We start from the raw sequence: 18,053 nt of genomic DNA, 5'->3' as shown, positions 1-18,053 counted from the left end.
GAGTCAGGCTTCACATTCTTGGATCCAGGTCTGTAGGAGATAATGAGATTAAACCTTGAGAAGAATATGGACCACCTGGATTGACGAGGGTTGGCCTGTTTGGCTGACTGGATGTAAGCAAGGTTCTTGTGATCTGTCCAAACTAGAACCGGGTGCTCAGCTCCCTCCAGCCAATGTCTCCATTCCTCCAGCGCCAACTTGATGGTCAACAGCTCACGATCTCCAACGTCGTAGTTCTGCTCTGCTGAAGAAAGTCTACGAGAGAAAAAGGCGCATGGATGGATCTTTTGGTCGGAATCGAGTCTTTGAGACAAGACTGCTCCAACGCCAGAATCTGAAGCGTCTACTTCAAGGATGAACTGCTTGGAAGGGTCTGGCTGAATTAACACAGGTGCTCTGGAAAACAAAGATTTCAGTTTCTCAAATGCAGTCTGAGCTTCAGGGGTCCAATGAAAAGTTCGTTTAACTGAAGTCAGTGAGGTTAAAGGGAGGGCTGTTTGGCTATAGTTCCTTATGAAGCGGCGGTAAAAATTGGCGAACCCCAAAAATCTCTGTAGCTTCTTGCGATTTTCAGGAACTGGCCATTCCAAAACAGCCTTAATCTTGTCTTCAGAAGGCTTAACCTGCCCACCCTCGAGCACAAACCCCAAAAAGGTAACTGAGGGTTGATGAAACTCAAATTTTTCAGCTTTGACGAACAACTTGTTTTCCAATAACCCTTGTAGCACCAGGCGGACATGTTTCTTATGATCAGACAGGTTCCTTGAATAAATGAGTATGTCGTCAATATAGACAAACACAAACACATTTAAAAAGTCTCTGAGGACGTCGTTCACGAGGGCTTGGAAACAGGCAGGGGCGTTAGTTAAACCAAAAGGCATAACCAAATACTCGAACTGACCTAATGGGGTTTTGAAAGCAGTCTTCCACTCATCTCCTTCTCTGATCCTAAGAAGATGATATGCGTTCCTTAAATCCAATTTAGTGAAGACTGTTGCCCCTTGAACAGGTTCAAACGCTGAGGCGAGAAGAGGTAGAGGGTACTTGTTCTTAATTGTAATTTGGTTCAAACCTCTGTAGTCGATACATGGCCTAAGAGAACCGTCCTTTTTGCTCACAAAAAAGAATCCTGCACCCAGAGGAGAGGAGGACGGGCGAATAATCCCAGCAGCTAAAGACTCGTTAATGTATTTCTCCATAGTTTCTCGTTCGGGCTTGGAGATGTTGTATAAACGACTGCTGGGTAATGGCGCTCCAGGTAGCAACTCAATAGCGCAGTCATATGGTCTGTGTGGAGGAAGGGACGTAGCACTGAAATTACTGAAGACGGGGGCCAAGTCATGGTACTCTGAGGGAACTGAAGAAAGGTCAGGAGAGTCCATCTCCCCCCCTCCCCTAGGAGGCCCCACCAAGGGGGCTGCCGAACGAAGGCATGTCTCATGGCATGACGTAGACCATGACTCCACGTGACGATCAGTCCAGTTGATACGTGGATTATGTTTCTCCAACCATTCAAATCCAAGCACGAGAGGGGAGCATGCGGAGGGAAAAACAAAAAATGTAATTGTCTCACGGTGGTTACCTGAAAGTAGCAGCTCGAGGGGTTCAGTTTTATGGGTAACTTGGTGAAGTTTCTTCCCATCTATGGCTGAGACACGGAGAGGTTGAGTCAGGGGAATGGTTTCAATTTTCAGTTGTTGGACGAGATTTGAATCAATCAGGTTCCGTTCACAGCCTGAATCGATGAATGCAGAGAAAGAGAGGTTTTGGTTAGCGAAAAACAGAGTGGCTGGAAGCATCAGTCGAGGAGATTTCTTAGAATTAGTTTGGCCCGTCAGACTCCTCAGATCCTCTGACGGGCCCAGGCTTTTGACTTAGCCGGGCAGGAGGCGATGAAGTGTCCACTCTCGCCACAATAAATGCAGAGTTTACTCAAAAAGCGTCTTTGTCTTTCTTCTGGAGTTAGCCTAGTGTGTCCAACCTGCATGGGTTCGACCTCCATTTCACCAGAATGAGACGCCTGAACAGGCAGAGGGAGAGACTGGGTCTTAGATCTCAACTTAGGCAACTGTTCTGTGGGAGGAGAAAAAAACAGTCACGTTATTAGAAGCAGGAGCAACGGAAAGAGATCCTAGGTTTCTTGGCTTGGAACTATTTCTGGCTCGGATTCGGTTGTCCAATCTTATTGTTAACTTGATTAATTCATCGAGGGTAGCAGGTTCATCGAGGGTTGCAAGTTCGTCCTTAATATTCTCATTTAAGGCCATACAATAAGCCCCTTTCAGAGCACTTTGGTTCCATCCGGATGCTGCTGCTTTAACCCGGAAGTTGATGGAGAAATCAGCCACAGAAGAATTTCCTTGCTTGATACTGAAAAGAGCACGAGAGTCAATAGTTTGATCAGATTCCTGGTTAAAAACCTGGGAGAATTCGGAAATAAAGTCAGAATATCGACAGTTGAGGCTTTCATCGGTGGAAAATCTGGCCTGAGCCCACTCCAAGGCTCTTCCTGTTAATTGAGAAAGAATAAACGTTATTCGTTTATAATCCGTGGGAAAACTGTTGGGAGCATTTTGAAAAATTAGCCGGCATTGAAATAAGAATCCTTTGCAATCCTTCATATTACCGGAGAATCTTTCAATAAGGTTAGGGCGGAACACTGATGACGTCACTGCTGGTGACCTCGGAGAAGGAACTGGACCCGGAAATGGTTGTGCTGCTGGCGTGGCATTAGCATTGCTCACATAATTAGCGTAGCTCTGAAGCATATGATTGTGAGTGTCTACAAGGCGATATAACTCACGGAGTGTCTGGGTTTGTCCTTGGATTTGGGCTTCCTGCTCCTCCAAGCGACGGCGGAGGTGATCTGCTGGGCCTTGTGTTTGGCCGCAGTGTTCTGTCATGATGGGTTCTCTAAAGCGACCCAAGTATGCAGAACACCACTAGACGGAAACAGTAGTAAAAGTTTAACAGAGTTTATTTTGCAAGCACAATAATACTGGTTCTGGTTCTGGTCCTGGAACACGGGTTCACCGGAGTCTGCATAGGAAGACAGTTCAGTTAGCAGGGCACTTAGAGCTTTGTCTTTAGATTGTTTCTGACTTGTACCTTGAGGGTCCTTGATTAAAGCTTGGAGAGGAAGGTTGTTGGAACTGGAGAGAGTTTGGTTCGCAGAGTCCGCAAGCTGCTTCAGCGTCTTACTTCTTAGGATTTGAACAGAGTGAAGCTTGGGGTTTCCAGCTCTTGATCCAAGGCTGCATGAAAGCTCAAAGGCAGGCTTCAGGTTGGCTCAGAGGGTAGGCTAGGCAGGTTAAGCTCTTCCAGAGCTTCACAGGAGACAAACTGGTTTCCTGGAAAACAGAGACAGAAGTTAGAATCCAGCTTGGATTCAAAAAGTCAACAAAGGTTCTCAGAAGGATCTAGGCTTAGTGCTAACCAACTGGATCAACACTGCGGCGTTGAGGCAAGGTCTGAAGACGGCTTAAGTAGTGGATCCTCTGATGATGGTAATGAGCAGCAGCTGTGCAGGAGGCTCTGCTCAGGAGGATCCACGGCGGACTCTGCTGGAGAAAGGTGGTACTTCTCCAGCTTCCAACACCTCTATGCCGCACTGCACTAAGGCAACAACAATCTACCTAAGAATAACTAATGTATAGCACATACACCTGCTTCTGGTTAGGATGTTGTTTAACCTTTTCATCCACTGAAATTTTATTTTTTATGCTTGGTTGCTGATCTGTGAAAAGTCTTTACTAACTTCTATGTGATATTCTAATTTCTATGATGCAGAAGGTGGTTTTGCTGGATAAAAGCCAAAATTATTTGTATGTATGTATGTATGTATGTATATATATATATATATATATATATATATATATATATATATATATATATATATATATATATCGAGAGAGAGAGAGTCCCTAAATAATATATTTGTGATCCTCCAAATACCTGAGATTTTTCTGTATCAGAGGGCTATTTGTTCAATTTCACCTGAAAAGTTTGCATTGAAGTGCAAACAGCCCTCCATGATCTAAATAAAATTCAATAAATCATATCGATTCTGGCCCCATAACGGTACATGGTGATAGAGTGCAAAGCTTCCTCTCAGATTGAGTCTGACAGCTTCTCCTTCAAATAATCACTAAGAACTAAAAAGCTCATCCATATCCAAACAGGATCCTGAGACAGTGCCAGAGCAAAAAGTTGGTTTCATCTCTTCTTTAATAAAATAGAATCCGAGAGCAACCGAGAGCCAACTGCAATCACAGAGGAGAGAAACTTTGCAAAGCATAACAAGGCTATGATGATGATGACGCGAGTAGAATCAGCATGCCTTATTTATAGGTGACCTTGTCTAAAAGCTCTTCAAACGCAAGCAGAGACCAGCAGGGGTAGGAGAGCAAAGCAGGAGGGAAAGGATGAGAATCTGGAAAAGGAAGGGTATTTCAGGGCAACACTCTCCCTGTTCCAGAGGGAAGGAAATGCATGGCTATGAATTATTTAGCACGGCCTGTCTTCGTGTTATACACAAAGAGGAGCTCTGCTTATGAATCAGAGGAGAAACAGTCTCAGGATCTCCCTCAAAAGGTGGACCTTGGTCATTCCTTTCATTCTTTCAGCTTAACTGGGCTACAAGAGACTTACTGGAAACTTATGTAGATTGGAAAATATGCCTTTACATCTGTTTACATTTAAATTAGTGAATTTGTTCTTGTCTGAATAAATGCCTATAATTGTTTTTTGTGGATAGAATGAGGCCATTTTCAATTAGTTTTAGGATTTGTGCATAATCTATGTTTAACTCAATTATACATGTTCAGGGGGTGTTTCCATAAATTGTGCAACAACTTTGGCTGTTCTTTTTAAGACATACTTAACAATAGCTCTTAGCTCTCTCAGATCCACTTCCTGAAACTGTCCAATTTAATCAAACGGTGGCGTGCATGTAGCAGCAACAGGAAACGCCTGGAATACATCTGCAGTATCTCAGACAGTTAGGGAACAGTGGCTCTCTCAGGAAGGAATGAGAGGCATTTGCTTTGCATTTAAAGGTTAGTCCTCCTCTAGTTTGGGAAAAATAACTTAGGCCCCGTCCACACGAAGACGAACCCTGGCCTAAACGCACAAATTTTTTACCAAACCAGCCTCTCATCCACACGAAGCCGGCGTTTCGGGGGTCTGTAAACGATCTTTTTTTTATTCAGCCTTCAGAGTGGGAAGATTTCGAAACGCCGTTTTCGCGTTTCCATCTTTACGCTCTAACCGCATATTTTTTTTTACACGCATGCGTCATAGCGTCGCCTCTACACACGCATGCGCGACCAGTATCACAACAACAATGGCGCCGTTGCTGCTAATGCTACTCACCCTGCTGTCGGGCTTACAACAGAATCTTCTTCTTCTGGAATATCTCCAGGAAGAACAGAGCAATATCGACGACATAGTTCAGCACCTGAATTTGACTTAACCACGAAAATGGACCCGCAGGGCAACCATGTATAAATATTAGTGCGCATGCCCAACATTTCGTCGCTTATTTTTGCTTTGGCACCACAGCGCCACTTACAGGCCTGGCATACATTTTGCAGCGTTTTCATGCATTCGTGTGGACGCTCACATTTATTTTACGTCTCCGTCTTTACGGCAAACGTTTTGGAAAAAAATCAGCGTTTCGTGTTCGTTTTGACTTCGTGTGGACGGGGCCTTAATTTTCCCGTCTAAATTAAAACAGTCAGGTTCCCCAACCAACCCTACTTTTTGTTGAATTTGACTACTGTGCAAATCATGAAAGGTGCAGGAACATTTGTGTTTGCATTTGAACATTTTAATGCATAAAATAAACGAAAATAGTTTTTATTCAAGTCTGGAGTAAGTATTTAAAAGCAGTGAATCTCATCAGATGGGTCCTAATTATTCTAAAACCATCTTGACGTCCAATTGGAGATTATGAGTAATTTAATGAAATTCTCGTGGACATTTTCCTTTTTCACAAATCTTTTTTAATATATGAATGTAGGGCTGGGCGATTTTGCCCAAAAAAAAAATCTTCGATTTCTAAAGAAAAATTCGAGTTTCGATTCGATTTTCGATTTTTTTTTTCAATGCACTTAAAAATGACTGAAGACATCAGATATAGTGTCAAAAGTGCAACTTTATTGCTATGATTCTACTCAAGAGTCAAGATGCGTAGAATCCCAAAACAAGAAGTAAATAAGGCTCTGTCATTCAACAATTTCAAGCTTTAACCCAGGTTTAAGAAAAAGTGCAACTTCAAGTAACTGTACAATAGCTTAAATTTTCTGTTCAAGAAATCAGATAATTACAAATTTTGTAACATACAACATTACAATTGAAAAAAATAAACTCTTCTCAGTATAGTGTGAATATAAAAAAATTAAACATGCCTGTGGCAGACATAAAGCCTGCTCAAAGAGTGAACAAATGTAAACTTTTATCTATAACAACAAAACACATGCTTGTTAGATCTCTGAAACATTGTGCATGCTCATTCTAAACATTTTTTGCAAGAAAGATGAGCCTGTCCACAACCTTTGGCTTAAGGCAGGCCCGGTTGCAGGTAACTATTCCCCCACCCACACTAAATAGCCTCTCTGAGGGGGCACTAGTGGCTGGAATAGAAAGATATTTTTTAGCCAGTAAGCTTAGCCTTGGAAAGTTTGGCTGATGCAGCTTCCACCATTCAAGAGGATCTGTGTCTGGCTCTATGTCTGGAATAAGGAAATATGTTGCAAGCTCAGTCTCAATTTTTGTTTTCTCAGATTGTGGGTGTGGCGTGGTGGATGGTGCACTGTTTTTAAAGAAGGCACCCAGAGTCATTTTCTTTTTTGCCGGGGTGTTCTCTTGAACAGTTGAGGGACCAGCTTCCTCTGTGGTAGAGTTGCAGAGAGCAGCGATCTCAGACACTGCTCTTTTTTTGACAACTTCCAGTTTGCTAGCATCAATGTATTTTGTACGGAACCTCGGGTCTAAAAGTGTGGCCATGTCCAAAAGTTCCTCTTTCTCCAAATCACAGTATTTACTTTCGAGGTAACGCATGATGTTAGCTTTGATTGTTTTTGTTAGCTCCAAATCTTCCTCCTCTGGCAGGAGGAGACTTGTTTTAAACAAATGCAGCACTGGTTTGATGCATGACACACTGACATATGATTCCCCTGACAGTGCATCAGTGAAGTCCTGGAGAGGTTTCACTGCTTTGTTGGTGGCTTCTAATACTTCCAAATCTTGCCACGTGGGAACAAGATGACGCGTTTTCTTGTCTGCACCCAGGACACGAGTTATTGCCTTCTCTTGCTCAAGAAAGCGCTCAATCATCTTTTGACGAGACCCCCAACGTGTTGGGGATTCTGAGATCAAAAGATGCTGGGGAAGTCCAAGCTCAGCCTGCACCTCTGTCATGTCTCGCCTTTTTTTCCAGCTGTAGGAGAAGGCTGATACAGCTTTTTTGCAGACCCCTATGGCCCGATCGATCCTTGGATTCTTCACACCATTCTCTGTAATAAATGTGAAAAGATATTTAGAATACTTTGTCACTCCAAACTATATATTTGATTACGTGAGTTTTCAAAATTGCTTTGTACTTTTATCACAATTTTAATAGCTATAACACAGTTTAATACATAATGTATAATGAATGCATTGAAGATTATGGAAAAGTCAGGTTTATTTATGTAAATAAACTAAGATAAACTGTAAATATGAATTTATGTCTGTGTGTAAACCTGTTGAAATATATAACATATTCTGGCTATTAAATTATGAAATATATTATATTATATATTATATAAATATATATATTATTGAAATATACTTTACAATGTGCAAGTATGTGCACCTATTTATTCTTACACCAACTCTTACCTATAGCATTGTGGAGTCTGTGGCCAAAACACTGCAAGCTGGGCCAGTTGTTGTCCTTAAGGGCTTTTATGATATTGGTGCCACTATCAGTTGTCATGCAGACGAGTCGTTCCTCCAAAAGTCCCCAGGAGCTGAGAGCGTCTTTTAAGCCATGGGCAATTATCTCACCAGTGTGGTTGTCAGGGAAATACGCTGTCTGAAGGCAGATGCTGCGCAGAGTCCAACTATTGTTGATGTAGTGAACCGTCAGACTCAGATATGGCTGCATCGTCCGGCTGGACCACAGGTCCGTTGTGGCTGAGTAAAACTGCATCTCCTCCAGCTCACTGCGGATCTTTTCCCGAGTTGTATTGTACAGGTGAGGCAGCGCTACATCGGCGAAATACTTGCGACTGGGGACATCGTACCTCGCATCTAATACTTTCAACATGTGTTTAAAGCCTCGCTTTTCGACAGAATAAATTGGCAGCATGTCTGTGGCAATATAAAACGTGATCGCCTCTGTAATCGCCTTCCATCGCGCTCCCTTCTTATCATAAGGCACACAGTTTGTAAAGCTCTCAGGAAGTGTAGTTTGCTTTTTAGCCGGTGTGCTAGAGGAGGCATTTTCGCTACGGAGCCGGCTGCACTTCTCCCATTCTTCGCGATGTTTATTCCTCAGGTGCTGGAAAAGATTTGTTGTACTGCTGCTTCCAGTAGCAACAGCCTTGAAACAAATTTTGCAGCAAGGCTTCGTCTGTGTTTGGTCTGCTGCATCAAAACCAAACCAGTTCCAAATTACGGAATTACCTGTGCCTTTCTTTGACGTTAGTTCTCTGCTACACGCTGCCATGTTGTTTTGACTGTGTTTACGCAGGGCGGGGGCTGGCTCATAATATCGCGCTACGGTAACCCACAAGGAAGAAACGCGGAAAAGTCCGAAAAAACTATTTTGACAAAAAACTCGAGTTTGCAAAATAAAAATCTTTTTAAACTACAAAATTGATAAATCGATTAAATCGATTTTTTGCCCAGCCCTATATGAATGAATGCCAGCTAATCCCTTTTAACCGCATGAAGTACTGCTGTTAATCCTGATTAGATATTTTAATCATTTTACTGCCCCGTATACATACATTGCCCCAAAAATACAATTTCCCTTGATACTGTTCCAAAAATCTCTCCCGCTTTAGGTACAAAGTCTGGCCTGTTTTTTGCAGAGGTTCCTTAAACAGATCAAAATAAAGTAATGTATACATAAGAACAAAAGTTATGGCATATGCAGGTTCTGATCCAGTCTGACCAAGCTTAAGGTATTTTTGAGAATAATGGGCAAAGAAACCAAGCTCTATGGGGTTTGACTTTGCATTCAGCCTCCTTAACTTTGATACCCCAAGATATAATCTAGTGCAACCTTCTCCTCTCAGAGAAATCACCAAATCAGTAAAGGTGTTTAATTGAGCACATAGTTAGGTTAGACATATATATTCTCCACAAGTGTGACTTTCACTTTTAAAAGAAAATCACAGCAACCATGTGGAAGAAGATGCTCTAATAAGAAAAGCCCACATTGAAACCTTTTGCCCTGCATGAAAAACACAAGAAAAACACAAGGGAAAACTGAAACTGAACGCAAGTGTAATGCACTAACCACTAGGCCACCACTCCCCTAAACAACAAATATTATCCCCACTGGGAAACTTGGAAGTGGCTGCATCATTCTTTGGTGTATTTCTTGTTAAGTAAGGACACAGAAGGTTGGTAGCATATCTAATCCAACTGAGAGTCTGTAGCAACATTTAAAAACCTCCAATCACAAACACTCACTGTCCAGTCTGATTAAAGTTGAGAAGAATGCCTTATCCTGCAACTGTGAATGTAGTGCAAGGAAGCCCTATGATCCAGACTCAGGGGGATCTTATAAAATGCAAAACAAATTTTTTTTATATATATATATTTGTTCACATTTGGGAAGCCCCAGATCCCCTTTTCCTACTTTACAATGATGCACTACTATTACAATAAAATACAAGGGTAGTTTGTAGAAAACACTTGGGAAAAAACAGAACCCGAAAAGGATTATCACAGTTAAAATGATGGTCAAGAGTTAGATTGAATGGATCATCACAATAATTACTGCATACATTCTATTGTTGAATAACCCGAGTCTTAAGCTTTTGCAAAGATAAATTCCTTCTGGTATTCTTTTTACAAAACAATAGGTACTTACTGCTGGAGCCCAGGATGTCCTTCGGCCCTGGGGACATGGGTTCAGCACAGTACTGACAGAGGCAGTCCTTCCCGTTGAAGGTCACCCTGTCTCCAGCCGGGAACGGTCGTCTGTTAGACATGAAGTCAATGAAACATCATGATGTTGTTGCCCAGTGGCAAGCGTAACAGTTTATTAGTAATGGTTTGCAGGGCTGAGGATGACAGGCTTCCCTGATGAAGATGTGTGTCAACATGTGTGTGCCTGAGGAGGACAGTCGGTCAGACAGCGTAGAGTGACACATGGCATGCTACTGTACGTTGTCAACTGGAATTCCCACAAGCCTTGTCATCACTACACATCTCTTCTTGCATAATGTGTTTCCCCCTGAACTAAAAGTTATCTGAAATATTTCAGAAATTCTTATGAAATGAGCATAGATATATGTGGCATGACTTCAGTAGACCTTACTTGCAGATTGTGCAGACGAAGCAGGCAGGATGGTAGGTCTTTCCCAGGGCAGTGACAACTTCTCCCTCAACGAAGTCCCCGCACCCATTGCAGCGGGTGCCGTGCATGCGCTGGTAGTCAAGCATGCACAAATAATCCCCATTCTTCATGAAGAAGCCCCCTTGGGCGAGGTCACAACCACACACTGCACATGAAACATACATTTGTTCTCATTTAGACCTTTGCCAATAATTCACATAAAGCCACCCAACTCGTCAACGCTAGCTGGCTTTGTTGAGAAGCTCACCCAGCGAATTAAATAGTTGCTGACTAAAAGGTCACAGGAAATTTAACAGCTTTCTGTATTGTAATGGATGGAAAAACAAAAAAATTAAATAATCTTTGGAAAAAAAGCACACTACTTAATTAAATATCAAGTTTCCTTCAATTCAAAGACAACCCTATAGTCTGCAGAAACGTGAAAGACTGAGAAAGCCTGAATAACCATTTAATGATGACAAGTTTGAGAAAAGTGATGTGAAGTTAGATTTATAAAGTATTGAGCTGAGAGGGCTTACTGTTTGTAAAAATATTTGATCCATTCTTATGTCTGTGATAATTTTATTTGCATGTAAATCCAACATGCACAAAACTGAACACATGCTTGTATATTTTTGTTTTGAATCATAATTGATAAGCACTTGTCCTGTGCTATTAACCTATAGGCCTATAATTAGAATAACTTTATGGAGTAGATGTTAAAAGTCATTCTTATGTAATGGGCCAACACTAAATCCTGAGGATGAATAGAGACAGTGAGGGAAAGAATTATATTTAACTGCATTAGCCCAGAGATGATGAGATTAGCCCATGAGAGAGCCAAAAGAAAACAGCACTAGAAATGTGGTGGCCTCCCTTACCATTTATCACTCTGATACCATTGGAGAAAAAGTGAATTCAATAAGATGGGTAATTGAAATTCAACTTTCTCTGCGCAAAATTAAATTTCTGCATTTAAAGAATCCAAAGATGTTTGGCTTGTGTGTGAAAAGGCGCAGCATCAGCTTTATCCTGTAGAGTTGTTGGGCAACAGAGGATAAAGTTCAAACAAGGACCGAGTCATTACCATTAAAGCTGTTCTTGGTCCTCTTTTAGAATCACTAACCATTTTGAAAATACTAACTTAGAGCTAATCTCAGCATTGCACAGCATTACATTATTTTGAGCCTTTGGTGAGCTAAGCTAAATCTATATCAGTGTTTAAGTCACAGATTAACAACAAAGGTTCATGGGAAAATTGAGGTCTAGAAAGGCTGCTACTGTAGACTGTCAGTTGGAGGCTGCTTGGTACATGTGCCAGCGTGCCAAAGACGTGCAGTAACAGGGCCTAACCCATATGTTTAATAATGATTAAAGGTTGGAGAAATTTCTGGATGGAATTTTAATTAGATTTTAAAAGTGAGGAGAACTAATTTAACCTCACTGTTTGAGTTAAGATTTGCAGGGCTTTGCACAGATATTCATACTACTTGATATTTTTTCCCAATTTTCTGATGTATCAGCTTCAAACGTGTATTAAATAACCTTTAGTATCTCTAGATAAATGCTTGTGCAATTAAGTGCAGGACTGCAACTAATGATTATTTAGCAAATTGATTAATCTGTTGATTATTTTATCGATTAACTGATTAATTATCGGACAGCAAAAGGTTCCTTAAAGAAAACTTTTTGCGAAATTAAAGCAATTCAAAATAAAAGCTTTTCACTTTATGGAGTTCTGGATAGAGTATATTGACAGATTACTTTTTTTTTTTAATCTTAATTGCAAAATATTTATATATATATATATATATATATACTCTGTACACTCCAGCTAACGATTAATCGCTTACTAAATTAGTTGACGATTATTTTAATAATCGATTAATCACAATTAATCTAATTAATTGTTTCATCCCTAATTAAATGCCTTCAAAGATCACCTAATTCTAAAATTAAGTCCCTTTGTCTGTTATTTAGTTATTGTATAAATAACTAAATAACAACTGCAAAATCAAGCCCTCTGAGTTTTGTTAGATACATTTAAGGTTAAAGCAATATTATAACAGCAAGAAACAAAACAGAAAGTCTGGAAATAAGATTCTTGAGAAACGTTAGGCTCTAAAACACTATGAGGGTTTAATCCATCATCTGAAAATAACACGAGTTTTGAAAAAACTGCAAGTCTATATAGACATCAGAAGCAAAGATATACCTAAAAGCTGCAAGACACCTGACCTGAAGGACCTAGGGGGACTCTAATAAGCTGTAGTGGAAGAGAACAGCAGGATGTAACTTTTTAAGCTACAAGCAAAGTCAGAAAATGAACATTGAGCCCCTTAACCCTATTGTAAAACATGGTGGTGGAAGCATTATGGGAATGTTGTTTTCCATCAAGGAAAGGAAAGCTTGTCAGTCTCAAATGGACAATGGATAGAGCGAAAAACTGAAATCCTGGAAGAAAATCTCTTAGAGGCCTACAGATAACTTAAGACTGACTTGATTCAGCTAGAGACTAGAACACGTGTTTACTAACAGTGTTATCAGTGTTGCTCTGTCTGATCAAATACCAAAACTTACATCAAAGTAGACAATAAAGGAATAAAGGAATGCTATATGGAGAAAATCCTTTGATACATGAATTACACGACTGCTGTATAAAACTAGCACTGCATGAAAAGAAGCCTAGGTCTACTTATACCAATTTTGTAGAATTAAATTAGCAAGTAAGCAAAAATGTTCACAGAACTTCTGCCTTTCATCACTTAAATATTAGAAGCGACACATCCATCAGTTATTAGGGTTTATAGGTTTTAAAGAATGATCAAGACAATCTTAGAGTTACATAAAATGATGGATTATCAGTTGATGACCATGTGATCATTTCTTGTTCCAAAATAGTCTGTACCTTTGCAGGTGAAACACTTGAGGTGAAAGTGCTTGTTCTGCACCCGGAGGACCTCGCCCTTACATGGCTGCCCGCACTTGTAGCATTGAATGAGGGGCTTCTCTGTGGAGTGGTGGTGTGTGTCCTGGGTATGAGCCACTGCATGAGATAGAAAGATAAACATCACTACTGAGCTCTGTTTTTATGACACTGCTATGTTATTTGTCATCCAGGTTGGATCTGAATATGAACTAGATTTGAAAAACCATCTGCTCAAAATCTGTCAGGGTATATATAAAAAAAAAAAAAAAAAAAAGAGTGCGACATAACTCAGACTTTTTGGCCAGACAGACTCTCTAGAGGCAACCTAAATATAGTGTGCCTTGATCAGCAAAGGACAAATAGGAGAGCAAGGTTTCGAAAAGAAGCAGTAAAAGAGTTTTGATAAAGACATTTCCAGTGTACAACTTAAAATACTTTAAATCTCAAATTAAAGCATAATTTACATTTATGATCCTTATCATCAGCTTTAATCAGTTTAGAATAATCATCCTATAAAATTTAGAAAAGATGTGCAATTCTTGCAGAGAGAATTTTGCTGAGACCGAATAGGGTTTTAATGGAAGTTGTTACAGAACCATAGGCTGCATCAAGAAGTCAATATATCCTCAAATTTCCCACTAAACCAATCAAGTTCAAACATTAGAAAACAATAAAGAGCAGGAAGCAGAGGAGACTCTGTGAATAAAAGCTGAGGTTGGCTTCAATTTAGGTCCAAAGTGGGAGATGGAATATTGAATATTGTTCCATCCGAGGTTGTGAGCATTCTGGTTTCAAGTCAGATTTTTTTTTATAACTGTTTTGGTGCTAAACACTACACAATTCAAACTAGCAACATATGTATATCTGCTTCATGCATTCAAACTGAAAATGAATAAGTTTGCAAACAAGTATACACTGCCACTGGTTTATGTAAACACAAACAGTCAGAAGTTTATATAAACTGTCTAGTCCTTCAACATTTTTAACACTACATTTCATTGTCAGTGTTATTTTTATTTATATAGCAGACTTAAAACCATCAATGTTGACCAAAGTGCTTTTAAGGAGGGCAAGTGGCAGCCATATTGATTTTCAACCTGTGGCTTCTCAGAGCCCTCAAACTTTTCAAGCCAAAATTTCAACCTCAGTTGATTTTTATTTATTTTTATTTTTTTTACAACTTCTATACCAATGTAATATAATATAAGAGTGGTCATAATAACCATAGTACCATGTTTTCTTTCAGCATTAGAACATTAGTTTTACACAGCTCCACCCTCACATCCCTTTCAAAACAAGGAACAAGGACTGTCAGCTGCTCCCATTGCTATGATGGTATAACAGAGAGTAAAGATATCTGGATGCGCTCTTGACCAAAAGTTTACAGCTGCGGGTCTCATCTACATCAACAATATGCTGGTGAAGATTCTCAGTCATCCAGGTCACAGCCATACTAAAGAATAAAAAAAAAATCCACTGGAATTTGTTTCTAAGTTTAAAGATGTTTTGCTTCCATCCAGGAAGCTTTTTCAAATACATCACCAAGCATATCGGAATCTTCAAAAAACCAAGAGACAAGGACATAACACTTCTAAGATATTATCCAAACCAGTTCTAGATTTTTCACCCACATTGGAATAGTGTACTATGCAGGTGATACAGAAGCAGTGGTTTCAAAAGTACACACATTTGTTATTTAAGTAGAAGTATAGATACTGCAGTTTAAAAACACTCTGGTAAAAGTTGAAGTATCAACTTGACCTCTTTACTCAAGTAAAAGTGAAAAAGTATGTGCTCCAAAAACTACTTAAAGTATAAAAGTATTAAAAAAAAACAGCCAGATGCCACTATATGAATTGCAATCTCAATTTTCCGACTATTTCGAAAAATTCTTTGAGATAGGGCCAAGGATGAGGGAGGTCTTGTTGATATCCGTCTCCCGATACGCTCTCGCCTGTGTTTGACCTTTCAGACTTTTCAACATCTTTTTCTGAATCCAACATTGTAGCATGGCATAGCCAATTCACGTTTGCAGTTTTAAGAACACCTGTTTGCTTCTGATAATTTCCTTCCAATTACACTAGTTTTCACTAGATGTGGATGGCGCCAATGATCTGCATTGGATGGCGCACATGACGTGAAATAAATATTTATAAACATTAAACCGAAGCCAAGAGTGATGAGTAACATTTGTTTTAAAAATTTAAGGAATAGAAAGTACAGATACTTGTGTGAAATGTAATGACTAGAAGTCAGAAGTAGGAAGAAAAATAAGTAATAGAGTAGTATAGATACCGGTACCTAAAAAGTGTACTTAAGTACAGTAACGAAGTATTTGTACTCTGTTACTTGACACCTCTGTACAGAACTATATATAAAAACCTAATCCATCCTCCATCTTTTATCATAGCATCCACCTCACTATGATCATAACTATTTGTATTTACCATCTGCTTGGAGGAAATGGCTACATGGATGAGCCCAAATTTCCTTTAACCTAATAGCTAAAAAACAGAACCTATCCTGGCTGTCACTTCCAATAAGCTTCTGTCTTCCTCTATAAAGTCCATAACATTTATGGTCAGGATGTTACAGTCTTCTCTTCTGTCATTAGTCTCTGTGTACATCCTCATAAAACAACAGATTTTCCCAAAACCAGAAGGCTTAGGGTTAAAACATCATTGCAATCTTGCAACCCTTCACCCATCCCTGACCCAGTCAGATGCTGCAAAATGTATCCATGCCCTCATCTCTTCTGGACTGGACTACTGCAGTTTCCTGCTGTTTGGCATTTCTAATTAAAAAAAATGATAAAATCACACTCTATCTAATACAGTGCAGATAGATCATTAATTATCAAATCTTTCTACCAGCCTCCAATCTTGGCCTAAATTAAATAGAAATCTGTCTCCTTTCTCACCACTGCATTCATTGGGGTGTGCTCACAAGGTGCTCTATTTGTGCACTGACTCTTTTCATCTTCACACTTCTAAAACAAAGCTGACCTCAATTGGAAACACAAGATTTCCCTGCTTGCCCCTTTTTTTATGTTTTATGGCTGTTTTGTTGCACTTTGAGAATTTAAGTTCAATATTTTTTTTTTCTTGTATCTACCGATATGTGCATTGGTTCTCTGATTAAAAAGTGCGTTCAGCAGCCATGCCTCGATGTCACATTAAGCTTAAGCATTTATGCTCCCTCGATTTGCTGTCCATGTTAACGTTTGCTTTGATCTGTTAATAAATGTTTCTGTTCAAACTGAGACTTGTGTAACATTTGATATTGTTTAATTTTGAATAATTTAGATACAGACACAGAAAGCAATATCAGTCTAAAGAATGAGCATCAAATATCAGTTAAACTCATATCAAAAAATCGTTATTGGCACCAGCCTTTAAAATACTGTATTGGCCTATCTCTACTTTGAAATATTATTATGTAATGTGCATTTTTAAAAGTATGGTTACTGTGTTTGTTGGTCTGTGGCGTTTATTTCAGTGTTATTATTATCCTTAAAGGATGAGATATGCACAGTCGCTGCTGCAAATTAAAAAAAAAAGAATTTAAGTTGACTTTGTATTGGGCAAAATTTTGGGTTGATTGGGCTCCCCTAGAATTTCAGCTAAGTAGACACAAAGAAAGAACAAAACAACAAAGTGTAATGAAAACTTAAACTTAAGAAGTGAGGTAAGTCTATTTAAAAATAGAATGTAGTGGAAAAGCAATTTTTGAAATCTTCAATTTGCTATCAAATAAAGCATGTTAAGCATATCTTTTTAGTGTTAGTATAATAAAATGACATTTAATGGAACTTTAACAATATTTAAAGTTTGCACCAACCATCACTTTCATCTAATAAAATCTCCTGTTGGAGCTTGTTAGTGTGTGGTCCCACTCCATAAAAGGTTTGGTGGTCCATGACACAGACAGGCACTAATCCCCTCTTCAGTATGTGACTCCTGCTGCAGTGCCGCACTGTTCAAAGCTTATCAGTGGTCTTAAACCAGCTGATTATTTCATTTTCTAACAAATATAACTGGGCTGCTTCTTTTTCTCATCCACTCATTTTCTCTCTGCTGTATGTTTCAAAGCTGACAATATGAAGACAGGGGCCTGCAACATGAAAACACTGAGGATTTTGCTCTTTCTGCTCTGCAATGAATCATTAGTCTGCAAAGCTATAATAAGACATCAGCTAAAGGACAGAAATAGCATCATGAACAATCGATGGTCTAACCAAAGGGAGACATTACGCTGGATTATTGATAGCCATGCCTGCATCCCACCTTTCCAGCTGCAGCGGCTCCCTGGTTTGATTGCAGTACAACTGTATGGTAAACAAATCTATCCGTTTGGGTACATTTTATAAGACACAGGAATAAAAGATGGGAGTTAAATTTTCCAACAGATTATATAAGCAAATGGTATCTTCACAACTGGGAATGAGAGCAGTTGTGAGTTCATAAAACGCTGAGATAGAAAAAAACCTAATCTCTGGAGGAAGACGAGAATAAAGGCGGGTTATGGTGGGAGGACCTGTCTCTTTGGTGTCTCTGATGTGAT

The 18,053-nt window shown here is 39.5% G+C and overlaps 1 protein-coding gene across 19 annotated transcripts in view; it reads right to left on the bottom strand.

Annotated features, from left to right (window-relative positions):
- The window catches only part of ablim1a (actin binding LIM protein 1a), a 73,996-nt gene that overhangs the window by 25,856 nt on the left and 30,087 nt on the right, over positions 1 to 18,053 (bottom strand). For all 19 annotated transcript variants that reach the window (XM_038294702.1, XM_038294696.1, XM_038294705.1 and 16 more), the window contains exons 2-4: positions 13,470 to 13,607; positions 10,544 to 10,727; positions 10,094 to 10,203 (exon numbers count right to left, since the gene is read on the bottom strand). In XM_038294702.1, coding sequence (XP_038150630.1) covers positions 10,094 to 10,203; positions 10,544 to 10,727; positions 13,470 to 13,607 — 432 coding nt within the window. The remainder of the gene's footprint in view (positions 1 to 10,093; positions 10,204 to 10,543; positions 10,728 to 13,469; positions 13,608 to 18,053) is intronic.

This window comes from Cyprinodon tularosa, unplaced genomic scaffold (genome assembly GCF_016077235.1).
Source record: "Cyprinodon tularosa strain WSP-4 unplaced genomic scaffold, ASM1607723v1 ctg343, whole genome shotgun sequence".
Lineage (NCBI taxonomy): Eukaryota > Metazoa > Chordata > Actinopteri > Cyprinodontiformes > Cyprinodontidae > Cyprinodon > Cyprinodon tularosa.
The sequence above is the reverse complement of the archived record's forward strand: the minus strand, read 5'-3'. Positions and strand labels throughout refer to the sequence as shown.